This window comes from Magnolia sinica, chromosome 19 (genome assembly GCF_029962835.1).
Source record: "Magnolia sinica isolate HGM2019 chromosome 19, MsV1, whole genome shotgun sequence".
NCBI lineage: Eukaryota > Viridiplantae > Streptophyta > Magnoliopsida > Magnoliales > Magnoliaceae > Magnolia > Magnolia sinica.
In genome coordinates, this window is record NC_080591.1 from 4,593,742 (window position 1) to 4,609,552 (window position 15,811).

General features: G+C 41.3%; 1 protein-coding gene across 1 annotated transcript; it reads left to right on the forward strand.

Annotated features, from left to right (window-relative positions):
• Positions 1 to 1,341: 1,341 nt before the first annotated feature.
• Positions 1,342 to 3,430, forward strand: LOC131235362 (polygalacturonase 1 beta-like protein 3). The gene is made up of 2 exons (XM_058232522.1): positions 1,342 to 1,490; positions 1,577 to 3,430. Exons 1-2 carry the CDS (start codon positions 1,443 to 1,445, stop codon positions 3,401 to 3,403), a joined length of 1,875 nt encoding a protein of 624 aa, XP_058088505.1. The 5' UTR covers positions 1,342 to 1,442; the 3' UTR covers positions 3,404 to 3,430.
• Positions 3,431 to 15,811: the final 12,381 nt, after the last annotated feature.

The following is a 15,811-nucleotide window of genomic DNA, read 5'->3' on the forward strand; positions in this document are numbered from 1 at the left end:
ATTCGGTATGACATTGAGGCAAGGAAAGTCCTACCAAAGATATAAGCATCGTTTCCAACCAGATGAAAGGCTCAGATTCCTAACATGTGTTTCTATTTTCATGTTTACGTGCGTGCGGATGGGCAGGACTCCACACGCGTAAGGAAGTGGCAAAACTCAACAAGCAGAATACAGCCAATCGGTTATCCATTTCTCCTCGCATGTGCGTCCAACCGGACCGGAATGTTTGCAACACCATTGCACCCTGTGTGTACAACACCCGACCTCTGTGGACCCCACGTGGTTATTCATGTGAAATCCAATCCGTTCATCATGTGAGACTTCTCATGTGAACTGTACATCACAAAAGACAGCCCGATCCAAAACTCAGGTGGTCCACGCAACACGTAAACATTTAAAATCACAGCTACCACCCTCAAGTTCACGTCAGGTGCGGCACGCATGAGCTTTGGATCAGACCGGTTTTTGCGAGTGGCTAGTGAGGAACACCTCATGAAGGGGTTCGTTGGCTTCGTCTCCCCATTTTTGTGGCCTACCTGAGTCGTGCATTCATCTGATTTTTCGCCCCAGTTTCTAGAACCGAGGGACGCACCAGATGGACGGACAGGATCGGACAGGATGTCACAAACACAGACAAAAAAAAGAGAAGTGGGCTTACGGAGCTCGGATGCTGTAGTGCGCGTCGGATTAGGTACTACCTCTCCTGTCCTTAGATTGGAACGGGCAGGGGATCTGAGGGGCCCACCGTAATTTACGTGTTTATCAACACCGTCCATCCATTTTTCTTTATCATTTTAAAATGAGTCAGATTGAAGCCTCAAGTGGACCACACTAGAGGAAGCAGCAGTGATAATGACGCCCACCGTTGAAACTTTCCTAGGCCCCACTTGATGCTTATTTGCCATCCAACCTGTTCATAAGGTCAGGTAGAACTGTACAACGGAAAAACACAAATATCATCTTGATCCAAAATTTCTGCACTTCCCAAGAAGTTTTTAATGGTGGGAGATTAATCCCAAGCGTGTGGTCCACTAGATCCTTGGATCTGCCTCATTTTTGGTCTTCTGCCCTAAAATTACTTTTAAAAATGGATGGACGGCATTGATAAACCAATACGACATGGTGGGCCCCTCAGAGCCCCAGCCTGATCCGAGCTCGGAACAGGCAGTGGTAGTACCTAAACCCCGTCCTGCGCGTCCCACCTAATAAATAACACCACCCATTCCCGACTCTGAAAAAAATCCAGCACAGGGACCATCCTGTCAACATCCTCGATTGCTCACACATGTACCAAGTGCCACGTGTGGAACATCTGGATTTACCAAAAAATAAAATAAAAGAAACAAAAAACCTCTCGCCTCTCTTTTCCAACTACTATAAAATACTCGGCCCTTCCTTTCCAACACATCCCACCACAAGCAGACATTCTTCCCCAAACCAAAATGCAGAAACGCTTCCTTCTCTTCTTCCTCTTCTCTCTCCTCCTCACTGTCAGTGCTCACTCTCTCTCTCTCTTTCTCTCTCTAAATTCCTATTTTTTCTCATTTTCTCACCCTTTTTCTGTTTTTCTCTGCAGGTTGCCGTCAGTGATAACGGCGAAACAGACGGACCGTCAAATGCTAACCCTCTCTCCCCCAAAGCCTTCCTAATCCGTTACTGGAACCGTCAAATCCCCAACAACCGTCCAAAGCCCCAATTCCTCCTCTCCAAAGCCTCCCCTCTCTCCCCCACCAACTCGGCGATCCTCCAAAAACTCGCCGACCAAAACACCCTCTCCTCGTCCCTCTCCACCTTCTGCTCCTCGGCTCGCCTCTTCTGCTTCCCCGATTCTAACCCTTCCCTCGCCAAACACAACGCCGATTCCGACTTCTCCGTCTACACCAACTCCAACTTCAGTAACTACGGCACGTCGAAAATCGGCGGGTCGGACTCGTTCAAGAACTACTCCGACTCGATCAACATCCCCTCCGACACGTTCAAGCGCTACAGCCGCGATGCAGTCGGCCGGAAGGAGAAATTCGCCAATTACGCCCCTGACGGCAATGTCGTCGACGGGACCTTCTCTTCCTACGCCGCAGGCACTACCGGCGGCTCCGGCGAATTCAAGAACTACGACCACGGCGTCAATGTCCCCAATCTGAAATTCTCGTCCTACGACGCAGATTCGAACGGGCACGCCCTGTCATTCTCCAGCTACTCCGATGACACGAACTCAGGCGGCCAAGGCTTCAACAGCTACGGGCGGAATGGGAATGGGATTCCGCTCGAATTCGCCAGCTACGCCAAGGACTCGAACGTTATCGGGTCGAGCTTCGGCGCCTACTCCGAGCAGGGGAACGGCGCCAATGATACATTCACGTCATACGGGTCCAACGGCAATGTCCCGGAGAACAATTTCAAGAGCTACGGCGATGGCGGGAATGGTGGGATTGATAATTTCCTCAGCTACCGGGACACCGCCAATGTGGGTGACGATACATTCCAGTCGTATGCGAAGAATTCGAATTCTGCGAAGGTGAATTTTGGGAATTACGGCAAAACGTTCAACGAGGGGTCGGATACATTCACGGGGTATGGGCAGGGGACGACGACGGGCCAGAAGATCGGATTCAATACATACGGCGTGAACACCACATTCAAGGACTATGCGAAGAAAGGAATCACGTTTGGGAAATACACCAATCGGTCGAACGTCCTCGATGGTGAGAAAACCCAGCAAGGCATTTCGACGAACAGGTGGGTGGAGCCCGGGAAATTCTTCCGGGAGTCGATGCTGAAACAGGGAAGTGTAATGCCGATGCCGGATATCAAAGACAAGATGCCGCCGAGAGCGTTCCTGCCGCGATCGATCGCCGGCAAGCTCCCATTTTCATTGAACCGGGTCGGCGAATTGAAGGAGATATTCGGTGGGGAGAATTCAAGCATGGCGACGATCATGGAGAATACGTTGAAGGAATGCGAGCGGACCCCGTCGAAGGATGAGACGAAGAGATGCGTGGCGTCGATCGAAGACATGATCGATTTCGCAGTGTCGGTGCTGGGGCATGATCTGACCGTTAGGAGTACAGAGAATGTGGCTGGATCGAATGGGGAGATTGCGATCGGGAATGTGGTGGGAATGAACGGTGGGCGGCCAACCGAGTCGGTATCATGCCACCAGAGCTTGTTTCCATACATGGTGTATTTCTGCCACTCGGTTCCTAAGGTGAGGGTTTATGAGGCTGAGATTTTGGATGTGAAGAGTAAGGAGAGGATTAACAGAGGGGTAGCTATCTGTCATTTGGACACTTCAGCTTGGAGTGAGGGACATGGTGCATTTGTGGCCCTTAAAGGTAAGCCTGGGGAGATTGAGGTATGCCATTGGATTTTTGAGAATGATATGACTTGGGTCAGGGCCCATTGAGGTGGGGTCTGGCTTAGATCGAGATCGTTCGGCCCATGATTTATGGTTGGGAAATAATGGGATTTTTAAGGGAGAAGATGGGTTTTTTTTTTTTTTGCTGTAATTGTTTGAAGTGTTTGTTTGTGGTGTGATGGTGGGATTCATTAGTTAGGGAGTGTTGTGGTGGTGTGTCTATGTGATTTCCTCTCCAAAGGGAGTTGAGGGATTTTTATTATTAAAGAAAGGATTTTCTTCATATTTATATATTGAAAAAAGTGACGGTTAGGATTACACTTTGGGTGTTATTTTCAATGTTGGTCAATCTGATGACTGGACCACTGGATGGATGGTCTGGATTCATCTATCTACTTTTTCATGTGTTACACAACTGATCCTGGAAGGATCAGAGTCAGCCTTCAACAGCGCAGCAGCAGTATCAAGAGCTTGGCTGTCCACTGGTACACAGCACATGCCATCGTTGAAATTTGTGTGAGATCTGAGTCGTACTTCCACATCTTGATCTGATCTTAACACGGAGTGTTCCAAAAGTCAAGCATGGCTGCATGTCATGTGGGCAGAGTGTATTCCAACCGGCGGCTGATTAGGTGCGGCCCTGACTGTCTACTGTACTGTATATCCATTCCGTCCATCGGTTTTGAAAGCTATATCGGCCAAAAAATTAAGCAGATCCAAATCTCAGATGGACCACACCACATGAAAAGGTGGTCATTAAGCAGATCCAAATCTCAGATGGACCACACCGCATGAAAAGGTGGTCATTCACCATTAGAAAGCATTTATGGGCCACTAAGGTTTTTTTTTTTTTTATTATCTCGTTAGTACACCTACTGTTTTGGATCTAGTCAACATTTGTTTTTTCCCCTTCATGTTAGGGGTGTCAATGGTGCACCATGGGCCTGAAAAATTAGAATTTTGAATAGGGTTGGCCTGATTGCCCAGCCCAAAACAGTTCAAAATCCAGGCGGAGACAGCCTAACTTCACGTATGTCTGTGTAACCTTAACCAAGATGATTGGATGGAAAATAAACATTATGGTAGGCGTTGATGCATAAATTTGCTTCACCCTTTTGTAGGGCCATTATGGTCGGACACCTACCTATGCAGGAGATATAGGAGACCTTGACTATGGTAGGGGACCCGCCGATGCCAAAGTTAAGATAGAAATCTGTGTCAAGTCATGAGGACATACTCGTGGGTTGGATTTTGCATACCTCTTAGTGTAGAAGAGTCCTTTATTTATAGTGTAGGGGGGACATTATCAAGGTTAAAAACAGTTCTCGATCTGAGGCACAATTTTTGCACTTATCTATCAACTGTTACACGGAATTTATGAAGATGTTGAAGTGGCCGGCTTTAAAATCATGCGACAGGCGGTTGAGGCTGAGTTGAGCCGAACTCCTTGGTTAGTTGGCCGAACTTACTGTGGCTGGCTCAACGTGGATACTCGAGCTAATCATCGTTAGTCGGCTAGCCGGGTCGAGCTGGTCATGCAAGTCGGAGCATTCCTTAGGAACCAAACAAGCTTATCAGGAGCTTAGAGACACATAACACCGAAAGCATCAGTTCCGAAGTTCAGTACTCAGTTGTGTATTGAATCGATCTAAGGTAGGATCGTTCAAAAGCCCTCGGGCCTTGACCAATTTTAGTCTTGCCTTTAAACCTTGGGTAAGGAAGCATGTGTTCTCGAGTCTGTGGTGACCTCATAGGTTGTCAGACCATTTCTTCCTATAAGAGTAGGCATTAAGGTAGATGTCGTGAAATTTTCACTGATGGGCGTTCAATCACTACTGTTTCTTATGGTGTGTTCTACCTCATATTTAGACTTGTTTTACCTTAACATGACTTGAAAATAATAATAATAATAATAATAATAATAAAAGCATATATATATACAGTAAATGCATCAAGGCAGGGCCATTTACAGAGCTGTACGGTGCCTGGCGAGGCCTGAGCCGCACCGAAACCGCTCCCATCCGAGCCCTCATGGTTGGGAGCGGACTAGATGTTACCCTCACCGTTTGAGGCCCACCTTGATGAATTATGTGTATATAGACGTCATTCATCCGTTTTTCCGGCTCATTTTAGGACATGATTGTAAAAATTTAGTAATTCAAAGCTCAGGTAGACTATACCAATATTCGAAACTGTGATGATTGACTATTAAAACCATTTCGTGAGCCATATAAAAGTTTTAGATCCAGCTAATCTTTATATTTTCCCCTCATCTAGGTGTGGTTGACGTTCTTAAAAGGTTGGATGGAAAAGAAACATTAGGGTGCGCATTACTGTGGGCTCCGGGAAGTTTTTAATGGTAGGCTTTTAATCATTTCTGTTTTCTATGGTGTGGTCCACCTGAGATTGGATCTACTTAATTTTTTGGACCCCTTCCTAAAATAGGCTGGAAAAACGGATGGATGGAGTGGATATATAACATATCTTTAAGGTGGGTCCCACCTAATCGGTGCTCCAAGCAAGCTTTGGGGAAAAAAGTACCATTTATTTGTGTAGTACCCAAAAATCCAAGCAGTGAAGCGACTGAAAAGACGAGAGACAGTGGGAATTAAAAACAAAAAAAAAAGAAAGGGAAAGAATGGGAGAGGGCTGGCTTGCCATGTGGCATTGCTTGTCTTATTTTAAATCCCCAGCCTTGTGTTTTTTAGAAGGTAGCTAGGAACTGTGAGATGCGTGGGTGCACAACACATGAGTCTGTTGAAATCTTTTATTAGTCACTTAACATGTGGACCCTATTATTAATCTGCAATGTCCCAAAAATAAGTGAGGTTAGCATTATGTAGCCATTGATCTCACACGTGTATTGTATTGAAGTGTGTGTGTTTGAGCAGTCCATCTATGTACAGTACTACTTGTGCATCAGTGAGAAAAAAGAAAATTAGAGAGAGAATAATGAAAATTTGAAAGGATTTGGAACATTAACTGTCCTAATGTTCCCAATGATCTTCTTTTATTAAATACAGTCCAACCTAAAAAAATGCCTCCTTTTCTCTCAACTTGAAGAGTAAAAATAGTGTTATTTGGGTAATTTACTATTCAAAATGTAAAGGGGATAAGTATATGTGTGAGAAGGTTTCAAGTCCAACCAGTTGGACCACAAAGTACAATCCAACCAGTGATAATAGGTGGATGTGACTCCAAACCTTTTAATAGGTTGGTCCCACCATCAGGATCATCTAGTGCAAAATCCATCCCCATCTACTCATGAGGTGGGTCACCTCATATAAAATAATTTTTGGCCATTAATATATACTAAAAAGAAATTGTGGTACACTTGATGAGTAAATATATATTTTTATTTGTTCACAGCATGATCCACGTGATAAAGCCAACATATTGAACGGTTGGATGTTACAAACACATTAAAGGTTGGAAGTTATTGGCTAGATGGACCATAACTTATAATCTAACTGCTTGGAAGGAGCATTTGAAATTGACCCCTCCTCCAATGAGAAATGATCACATACCGGTGAGGTATTTAACTTGTGATATTGTACCATCTTCCATCCCCAACATACTAGTGTAAAACATGGTTCTATGAAAACAATAGGCCCCACTACGAAGATCATTTAGACATAAATTAAATTGTGGTCCACTCTTAAGGTTGGCTACAATGTTGGAAAGTAGACCATGTTGGAAAGAATATAAGTGTGGTCCACTTAATGAGTGGAACAGATTGATTTTTTAGAATAGTTGATCTTCATCGTCTTAGGTAACAATGGAAGCACACATAGATGAATCAAGCAAAGTATATGCCCAAATAAAAATAATCAGAATTTTATGTGAAAAAATTTTTGCCGAAAAAAATCGACACAAAACAATGAGTAATATACTATAAATGCAAAATTATAAGATTTAAAGTCTTATTGATTTGAACAAGCCTCAAATGTTATTCCTCAAATCCTAATTTTGCCCTTAAACTCAGAAACAATTTAGAAAGCCCTAATACACTACCCTCCCAAAATCTCAATTGTACTTGTTATATATAGTGTTATATTTGGAATAAGAAACAACTTTTGTACTTACACAATTCTACGTATATCTTGGATGAGACATTCAATAGCATCGATACCGTATTAAGGATTTGCCAATGACATCGAAATCCATTGTTACCCCATTAAAGATTTGCCCAAAACGTTTCAACCACTATCATGGATTTTTGAATTTTCTTGATAGGATTGAGCATTTGTCTATGACATCGGCATTTGCTCGATGTCATCAAGTGGTTTGTCGATGGTATCAACAGATCCTGTGATAGATTTAAAACATTAACAACACGTCATAGGCATAATGTTTTATATTTCTTGCATGTAATAAGTTTTCTTTCTAGTTGGGTTTGCAAATTGCAATCCTATGGGTATTAAGTTCTTAGTTTAAACACCCAGATCCATAGCTCAATTGGCAGACTGAGTGGAGATACCACGTTTCAACACTTGAGGTCTTGATATCAATCACTAGCAAGGGTGGCTAACATGGAGTGTGTGTACTGACATGGGTGTGTACTAACAAGCTGACCCAAAAAAAAAAAGTTCTTAGTTTAAGCCCATGGCTCAATGGTAGGCAGTATTTTGTTTAGCATTGAGGTATTGGGTACTCTCTCTTATTTCATTCAAAGTACAAAGCTTGGGGTGAGAGTTTGTAGTGTATTTAGGTCTTGAATACATGCAAATGGAAAAGGTTCTATCTAAAGAATGCCTGACTATTTTGGTTGATTGTGAACCATTGATGTATTTTTTTTCTTAGGCCATATTTGAGCACTTTGAAAAGATTTTGTGAACACACTTTTGATTTTAGAAATACTACGAAATAGAAATCGAAATGAGGTATTGTAGAGGACTCTATCCATCTCCTGCATCACCTGGTGTTCGGCCTCTCAAACCCAAGAATTAGGTTAATCCAAGACATACATGAGCTACCCATATGCCAAACCTCTAAATTCAGTGAGGCATGCTAAAGTTCTGGAACAACTTAATTTTTGGGCTCCAAGGTAAACATTAGGCAAGTTATGCCCGTGCAATTCAAAATGGATATGGACTATTTGTAAAGGAAGGGAATTGTGTGGTGTGTTACCGTCACCAATTATGTGGGTCCCACCATGATTATTTGTTATATCCAAATTATACATCCATTTTGCGAGATATTTTGGAGGCAGGACTCAAAAAATGAGTTAATCCAAACCTCAAGTGGACCACATCACATAAAGCAGTGAGGATTAAACACCTACACTAAGAAACTTCTTGAGGACCACGTGGGTTTTGGATCAAGCTTATATTTATGTTTTCACTTCATCAGGTTTTCATCACTTTATAAAAAGGTTAGATTGCAAATAAATGTCAGTGGGCCCAAGGAATGTTTGGATGGTATGCATCATTATACCCACTACTTTCTATGGTGTACGTGGTACACTGATCTACCTCATTCTAGGGCTCATGCTTAAAATGATCTCGCAAAATGGATGATATTATAACACATACATCATGGTGGGCCCCATAAAGCTTGGAGACGTGTAAACACACCACAAAGGTGGTGACGCAATATGCTTCCATTTGTAAGAAAGAAATTTTAATTTTTTGTAAAATATGATATTATTGTTTCAAATCATATTATCGTGTTGGAAATGGTTGAGAGATTTCCCAAAATAAAAAAGATTTCCAAATTAAAGAAAAAGAAAGATGTTTGCAAAGAAAGGATATAATTTAAATCCATTACTTTATGTCAAATCATGACCACTTTGATTGATACGGTGTCTTTATGCTAAACAGTTACCTTTCAAACTGAAAAAACATGAAAATGTAACTGTGAAGATGCACATCTCTCCTTTATGTGAATTATTTAAGCATTATCATAAATTTAAAAAATACCGACAAAAGCATACATGCCAAGCATTTATTCAACTTGAATTAATTAAGACCACACACGTGTGTGTGTGTGTGGGTGGGGGGGGGGGGGGGGGCATGAGGTCGAGCTAGGTGGGTCCCACCATGATGTGTGTCGAGCATCAACACCGTGAATTTGATAGGTCCCCTTTAGGTCATGGGATATCCCAAAAATCAGCCATATACAAAACTAAGGTGGACCATTTCACCTAAAGCCACGTGAAGAAATGACTAAAACATGTAAAAGTACTTGGTGGGGCTCACCTGAGTTTTGAATGCGACTGAAACTTGGTCTAAACCCCTCATCCAATTGGGACATGCACAATGGATGGGCTAGATTTGTGAACCACATCACAGTGGACTCAATAAATGATTATGAATATTTTAATGGGAAGGTAACCCCTCTCAATTTTTGCATGTGGTGTGGCCCACCCAAGTCATGCCTTACCTTTATTTTTAAGCCCGTGGTCCATCACGGAATGGTGCATCTCGCTGATGGGGTAGATGGTCGACATACAACATGGTGGGGTCCACACATCTCAACCTAATGGGAAGTTCTCGTGAGCTTGACCTCATATATATATATATATATATATATATATATATAAAGTGATAACCTAGTCTTGTGCATTTGAAGGCCGAGTTATGGGATCCAGTTTCATGTTGACTCCGGTTAACATCGTGGCTGAGTTTTTAAGTCAGCGAGTTTTAGAACTAGGGTCAGGCTAGTTGTTACCCAAGTAACATTAGTGAGTGTTACCTTAACCGTGTGGGGCCCACCTTAAAGAAATATTTGTATATCCATGCCATTCATCCATTTTTATAGCTCATTTTAGAATGTGATTTCAAAACATAAGCAGATGCAAATCTTAGGCAGACCACATCACTTAAAAAAGTGGTGATTGACCATTAAATACTTTTTGTGGGCCATAAAAGTTTTGAATCAAGCTGATCTTTGTAGTTTCCCTTCATCTAGGTCCTTGTAATATTAAAAACAAGTTGGATGACAAGTAAACATCATGGTGGGTCCTAAGAAGGTTTCAACGATGGAAATCATTGTCTCCATTGCTTTATGGTGTGGTCCACTTGAGATTTGTATGTGCTTAAGTTTCAGTATGACCTCTTAATTAAAATGAGAGGTTAAAAAGAAGAAGAACCGCATGAATATACAATACATTCATCAAGGTTGGACACATGATCCATGTAACACCTGATCCACTCCATGGCCGATCCGGACACAATTATTCTGCAGTGTGCTTATTACAACAAGGACCAAGATATCAATGGTTTGGATATGTGGATTATGGGCTCTTTTGTACAAGATGAAAGATAGATCAACATTGTAATATCTCTTAAAGTACTACATTGAATGCTCTTTTCTAGCTTATTAAATGGAGGGTAGATCTTCAAAAGAGGATCTATGTTTCCAAAATCATAACCACTCTTCTTTCTCCTCACATGGCCTTCTTTTGATAAAATGGTCAATAGTTCCAACAAGCACACGTGAAGATCAAATGCTTAGATGGAGAGGTTTGTTAAAATACATCATGATGTATTGCTAGAGTACACGTATGGAGTGTCGCATTTAAATCTACAATCATGATTAAAAAATCCACACCGTTTACATGATGGGCCTCACCGTGGATGAGAGATGAGTATCAAATAAAAGCTCTTAGGGATATTCTAATCATTTGATCATTTGACTCTTTTTCTTTGGGTATGAATGGTCTTCTCAATTTTGGGTTAATCGAAGGGTTGAAACAATCTGTTTTTATCTTTTTAAATTATATTTCTAGTTATTTTGATAAAGTCAATAGAAGGGTATAGAATTTTGATAAAGTCAATAGAAGGGTGGCATGTGGCATTGTACAAGGAATACAAAGTGAACGAAAAGATTTTTAAAGATTTGGAATACTTTTTGCAGGCTTACAACTGGCATAATATTAGTTCCATGAGGTAGTAGATGATTGCTAGAGTGTCGTGGTCGATATAAAAGAAGCACAGGTGAGTCGTTTGAGATAGAAAAGGTGACCGATAATAATCAAAACAAAACCTTGGTGACAAAAGTAAAGCAAGCGACTGAAAGGTATTTAAAAGTGGAACCATTGCAAATAAAAGAAGAATCTAGAAAAGAGAAGAATCTAGATAACCTTTTATACTATTGTAACTATTGCATTAGAGGAAGAAGGATATAGAGGTATAAGCTACTGTATAAATTTATAAATAACAGAGTAATCCAATAGATAAACTCAACTCAATTCAATTGCAATAATCTTAAAAACAAACAAACTTATCTTATTAATTTACTTTATCTCAGCTTATCATAAGGACTTGTTTGGAAGCATGGATTCAAAACCCCTTGGATTCGGAACCCCCAAGATTGGTAACCCCCTGGATTTGCAATCCTCCCAGTATGTTTGGCACCCTAGCGTGTGAATCAATTTTAATTCAAAAGTACCAATGCATGGTATATTTACAATGATTTGAATTTAATTACTAAATTAACTTTAATATATCTAATTAGTGAGATATGTAATTTTTGACACAATGGTTGTGATAAGCCCACTGAAATATATGTTTTGCCTGAAAATGATGAAATTCCAAGTCTCGGATGGGCCGTAAGCACAAGATCATGTCTGAGTGACCAACCAACGATTTTTTAACATGGACAATGTTTGGACAGTATCGGACAATGATTGGACGGTGCTGATCATCATTAGTGGGCTAGTGCCCAATAAAATGCTAGTATAGTGACACACATGTTACACCTATAACTATTGAAACACCTACAACTATTGAAATGATTTTAGTTGTAATCCAAGCTCATACCATGGATTGCAAATCCTCTCAAAGAAGGGATCTAAAACCCCCTCAAATCCCCTCCAATCCACGGTGCCAAGCAACCCCTAAGAGTAGCATTAATTCCTAGCTACAATATTTAGTTGTAATTCAAGTTTATGCTTGTAAGTTGAATTTGTTCTTTATCCAATATCAATTAGTTTATTAAAGAGATGCATTTTTGCAATTGCTCCCAGTGATCAATTGTAAGTTATACATTTTGTTTGATTTGCACTAGTATTTTAAAGTCATTTCTCATTAAAAGTATAAAGTAATTCAATTTGGAGGAAGACTCTTATTCTCTAATTATCATCTAATCGTTATTAAATTCTACAAGTGGCTGAGTAAACGATCAATATTCTTAGAATTTAATCATAGGCGTTTCATATTAGACATATCTGGTTATTTTGATACTTAGGGTCAAAATTATTATTTTGGATGGAGCTATCTTATCAATTCAAGCACGCCTACCTAATTAAAAACAAACCAAAAAGCTAACAATTAGTTTGCTTTGTTATGTTTCATGTCTTCTTATTATTCTGAGGCCCAATATATGAACGGTTTTGATTATTGAAAAATATACCATTCCAATCGCTAAACTCCAAACGCGTCTTATTGGAATGTGTGGGGGATGTATTACGTAGCACACTTCCCTGGTGGCGCCATGTTGAGAAGGTTCGAGCTAGGGGTGTCAATGGGCTGCGTCGGGCCTAAAAATTAAAATATTGAATAGCTCTAACCCGATGGCCCGGCCCGAAGCAGTTCAACATCCGGGCCAAGACGTAATCTAGGCCTGGCCCGTTGACAGCCTAGTTAGAACCCGGACGTGTGTTGCGTGTAACCTCTGTTATCCAGTGAGCCCGTGTAAGCCAACGCTCTTTGGGAATATTCAAGATGTTTGTTTGAAATCCACTCCTTACGTACGTTTTTAAAGATTATTTTCTGATGTTATACCAAAAAGGATATAGATCTAAGGTTCAAGTGGTCCACACTACAAGAAACAGTGATGATTGAACGTGGATCATTGCAACCTTATTGGGGCCCACATAGATCTTTATACGCCATCCAAACCGTTCATAAGGTGAATCTCATCAGGATATAAAGAAATACAAGTATCATCCAATACTTCTATGAGCTCCATAAGGTTGATTAGGCATTCGATCGAAACTTTCTTTTGGTGTGGCCAAGTATAATTTTGAATATTCCTCATTTTTTGGGCTTAATCTGGATAAGCTGATGGACGGCTTGGATGGTACATGGACATTGTGGTGGGCCCGATAGAATTTTAGTTACACGCCTGTTCGAACCGGTATGGCTACTGTCAAACTTCAACAAATACATGGCGCGTGTGAGCATGATCGGGGCCTTTCATTTGATGGGACCCATCTGTCAAAGATCAGACCGATCTAAGCACTGGATGAACCGCAGACCACGGGAGGAACGGTCCCGATATTGATCCCACGTGTATATCTGGCACGTGTAGGATTTGAATGGATGGTCGGTGCACGAGAGCAGAAGGTCAGTCTCTGTAGGGGCAGGAACGGTCCTGGTCTGCAGAAGAAGCAAAGTACTAAAGGGATCGACGATTCGAGAAGGATTGATCACAGATCAGGTGACCCAATCATGCCATTATCCCCTTTCGCCTGACTACTCGCCCTTTCGTTTTTGGATGATAGCCAACGGATGAGAACGGTCAAGCGGGGGGCATTTTCGTCATTTTCCAGTACGTTTTTATAGCATGCGTCTGGGATGTGATGATCTAAAAGTGTTGGCCCCCCTTGCGCGCATGAGACCGCAGATGTGACTTTACTGTTACAGTGAATCCCATGTCACCCTAAGGTGTGTGGCCCACCCTGATGTTGGTGTGACTTCTACACCGTCCATCTGTTTGGGTAGGTCATTTTAGTACGTAGGTTCAGAAACGAGGCAGTTTCAAAATTCAAGTGGGCCACACCATGGTTGAGACGTGTATAAGCCATCCAACCAGTTCTTGGGCTTAATCTCACAGGTGTGAAGGAAAAAGATGAATATCAACCTCTCATTCAAAACTATTGTCGCCTCCATGTATAATGCTGAGCGTTAAACCCAGCTGTTTCCTGTGGTTTGGCTGACTTGAGTTTTTAATTCACCTGAGTTTTTAGAACACATCTTATCATGAGCGTGGATACATCGTTGACACTGTGGTGGTCCCCACAGAGCTAATGTTTACAGGCCATTCTTGCAACTATGGTTACAGGGAAGTAGGGTCTGGAGAACGCTTTGGTTGTAATTTCCTGATGATATGTATATAGCGTGCCTACCCTACAGGTAGGGTAGGCTGGTTTGTTAAGCCAAAGTTTGATAGGGTGGGCCCCACTATGAATGGATCCAGTATTTAAAAAAAATGAAAGTTGTTTGACACACACGGACACACACACATATATATATATATATGGGAAAAGGTACTATGCGCTCGACCTCACGAGTCCGGCCCTTGAGGTCGAGCTGTGTGGGCCCCACCGTGATGTGTTTCGAACATCTACCCCATCAGTCAGATGCACCATTACATCGTGGGTCTAGGTCTCAAAAATGAAGTCAATCCGTGACTTGTGTGGGCCACACCACATACAGAAGTGGAGAGGGGCCGTGCACCATTAAAACATTTATAATAATTTTTTGGGCCCACCGAGATATGGTTTACAAATCAAACCCATCCATTATGTGTGTCCCACTTGGTTGAGGGTTCAGACCAAGTTTTAGACGCATGAAAATTTCAAGTGGGCCCCACCAAGTGCTTTTATATGTTTTAACGGTGTCTTCACATGATTTTAGCTGTTATGGCCCACCTGAGCTCCATATATGGATGATTTTTGCGTATCCCATAATTTAAAGGGGACCCATCAATTGCACGGTGTTGATGGTCGACACACATCACAGTGGAGCCCACACAGCTTGACCTCACGGGAGCTTATCGTGAGGTGGAGCGCATAGTACCTTTTCCCTATATATATATATATATATAACTTTTAAACTTTAAACCCAACCAATTTAAAGCAAAATCTTTATAAGCCCCACCATGATATATATGTTATGTCAACACCATCTTTTCATTTTTCTCGTATCATATTAGAATCTTAATTATCCCAAAAATGAAATGGATCCAAAGCTCAAGTGGGCCGCACCAAAGAAAGCAGGGGGAAATTTCTTTAGCGTGATCCACTTAAACTGCTTTATTTGGTGTTGTCTACTTGAGCTTTAAATCTGCCCCTATTTTTGGGCTTATGTCCTTAAATAATTTGATAAAATAAATGACCAGGGTGGATAAAACATATACATTAGGTGGGGTTCTTAAAGAAATATAAGGAAATTCAAAAATACAAAAATAAAAAATAATTATTTATTTATCTTAATTTACTAATAATTATGTGAACCAAACATGCCTTTAGAAAGATCCGATTGTGGAACCAAACATGGAACCAGTAGTAAATGGGAACAGTTGAAATCCAACCGTACTTAGATTGTTTGGTTTGGACTGCCCTACCTATGTGAATGTTAAAAGGTTAGCCATAGAAACGGTGACAACTGTCTCAAAGCATTGGAAGTTGAACAATAAGGTCCTGTTTGATTACCGATTCCAGATTCTTTGTCTAACAAACAGGGTTTTCCTGTCTGCCAACATTGTGATTGGGGCTTATTGAGTTTG

Excerpts from the sequence above, each read along its gene's own strand:
- LOC131235362 (XM_058232522.1), top strand. The coding sequence starts at position 1,443 with ATGCAGAAACGCTTCCTTCTCTTCTTCCTCTTCTCTCTCCTCCTCACT. Across the intron at positions 1,491-1,576 it reads TCTTCTCTCTCCTCCTCACT|GTTGCCGTCAGTGATAACGG; the intron begins GTCAGTGCTCAC and ends TTTTCTCTGCAG.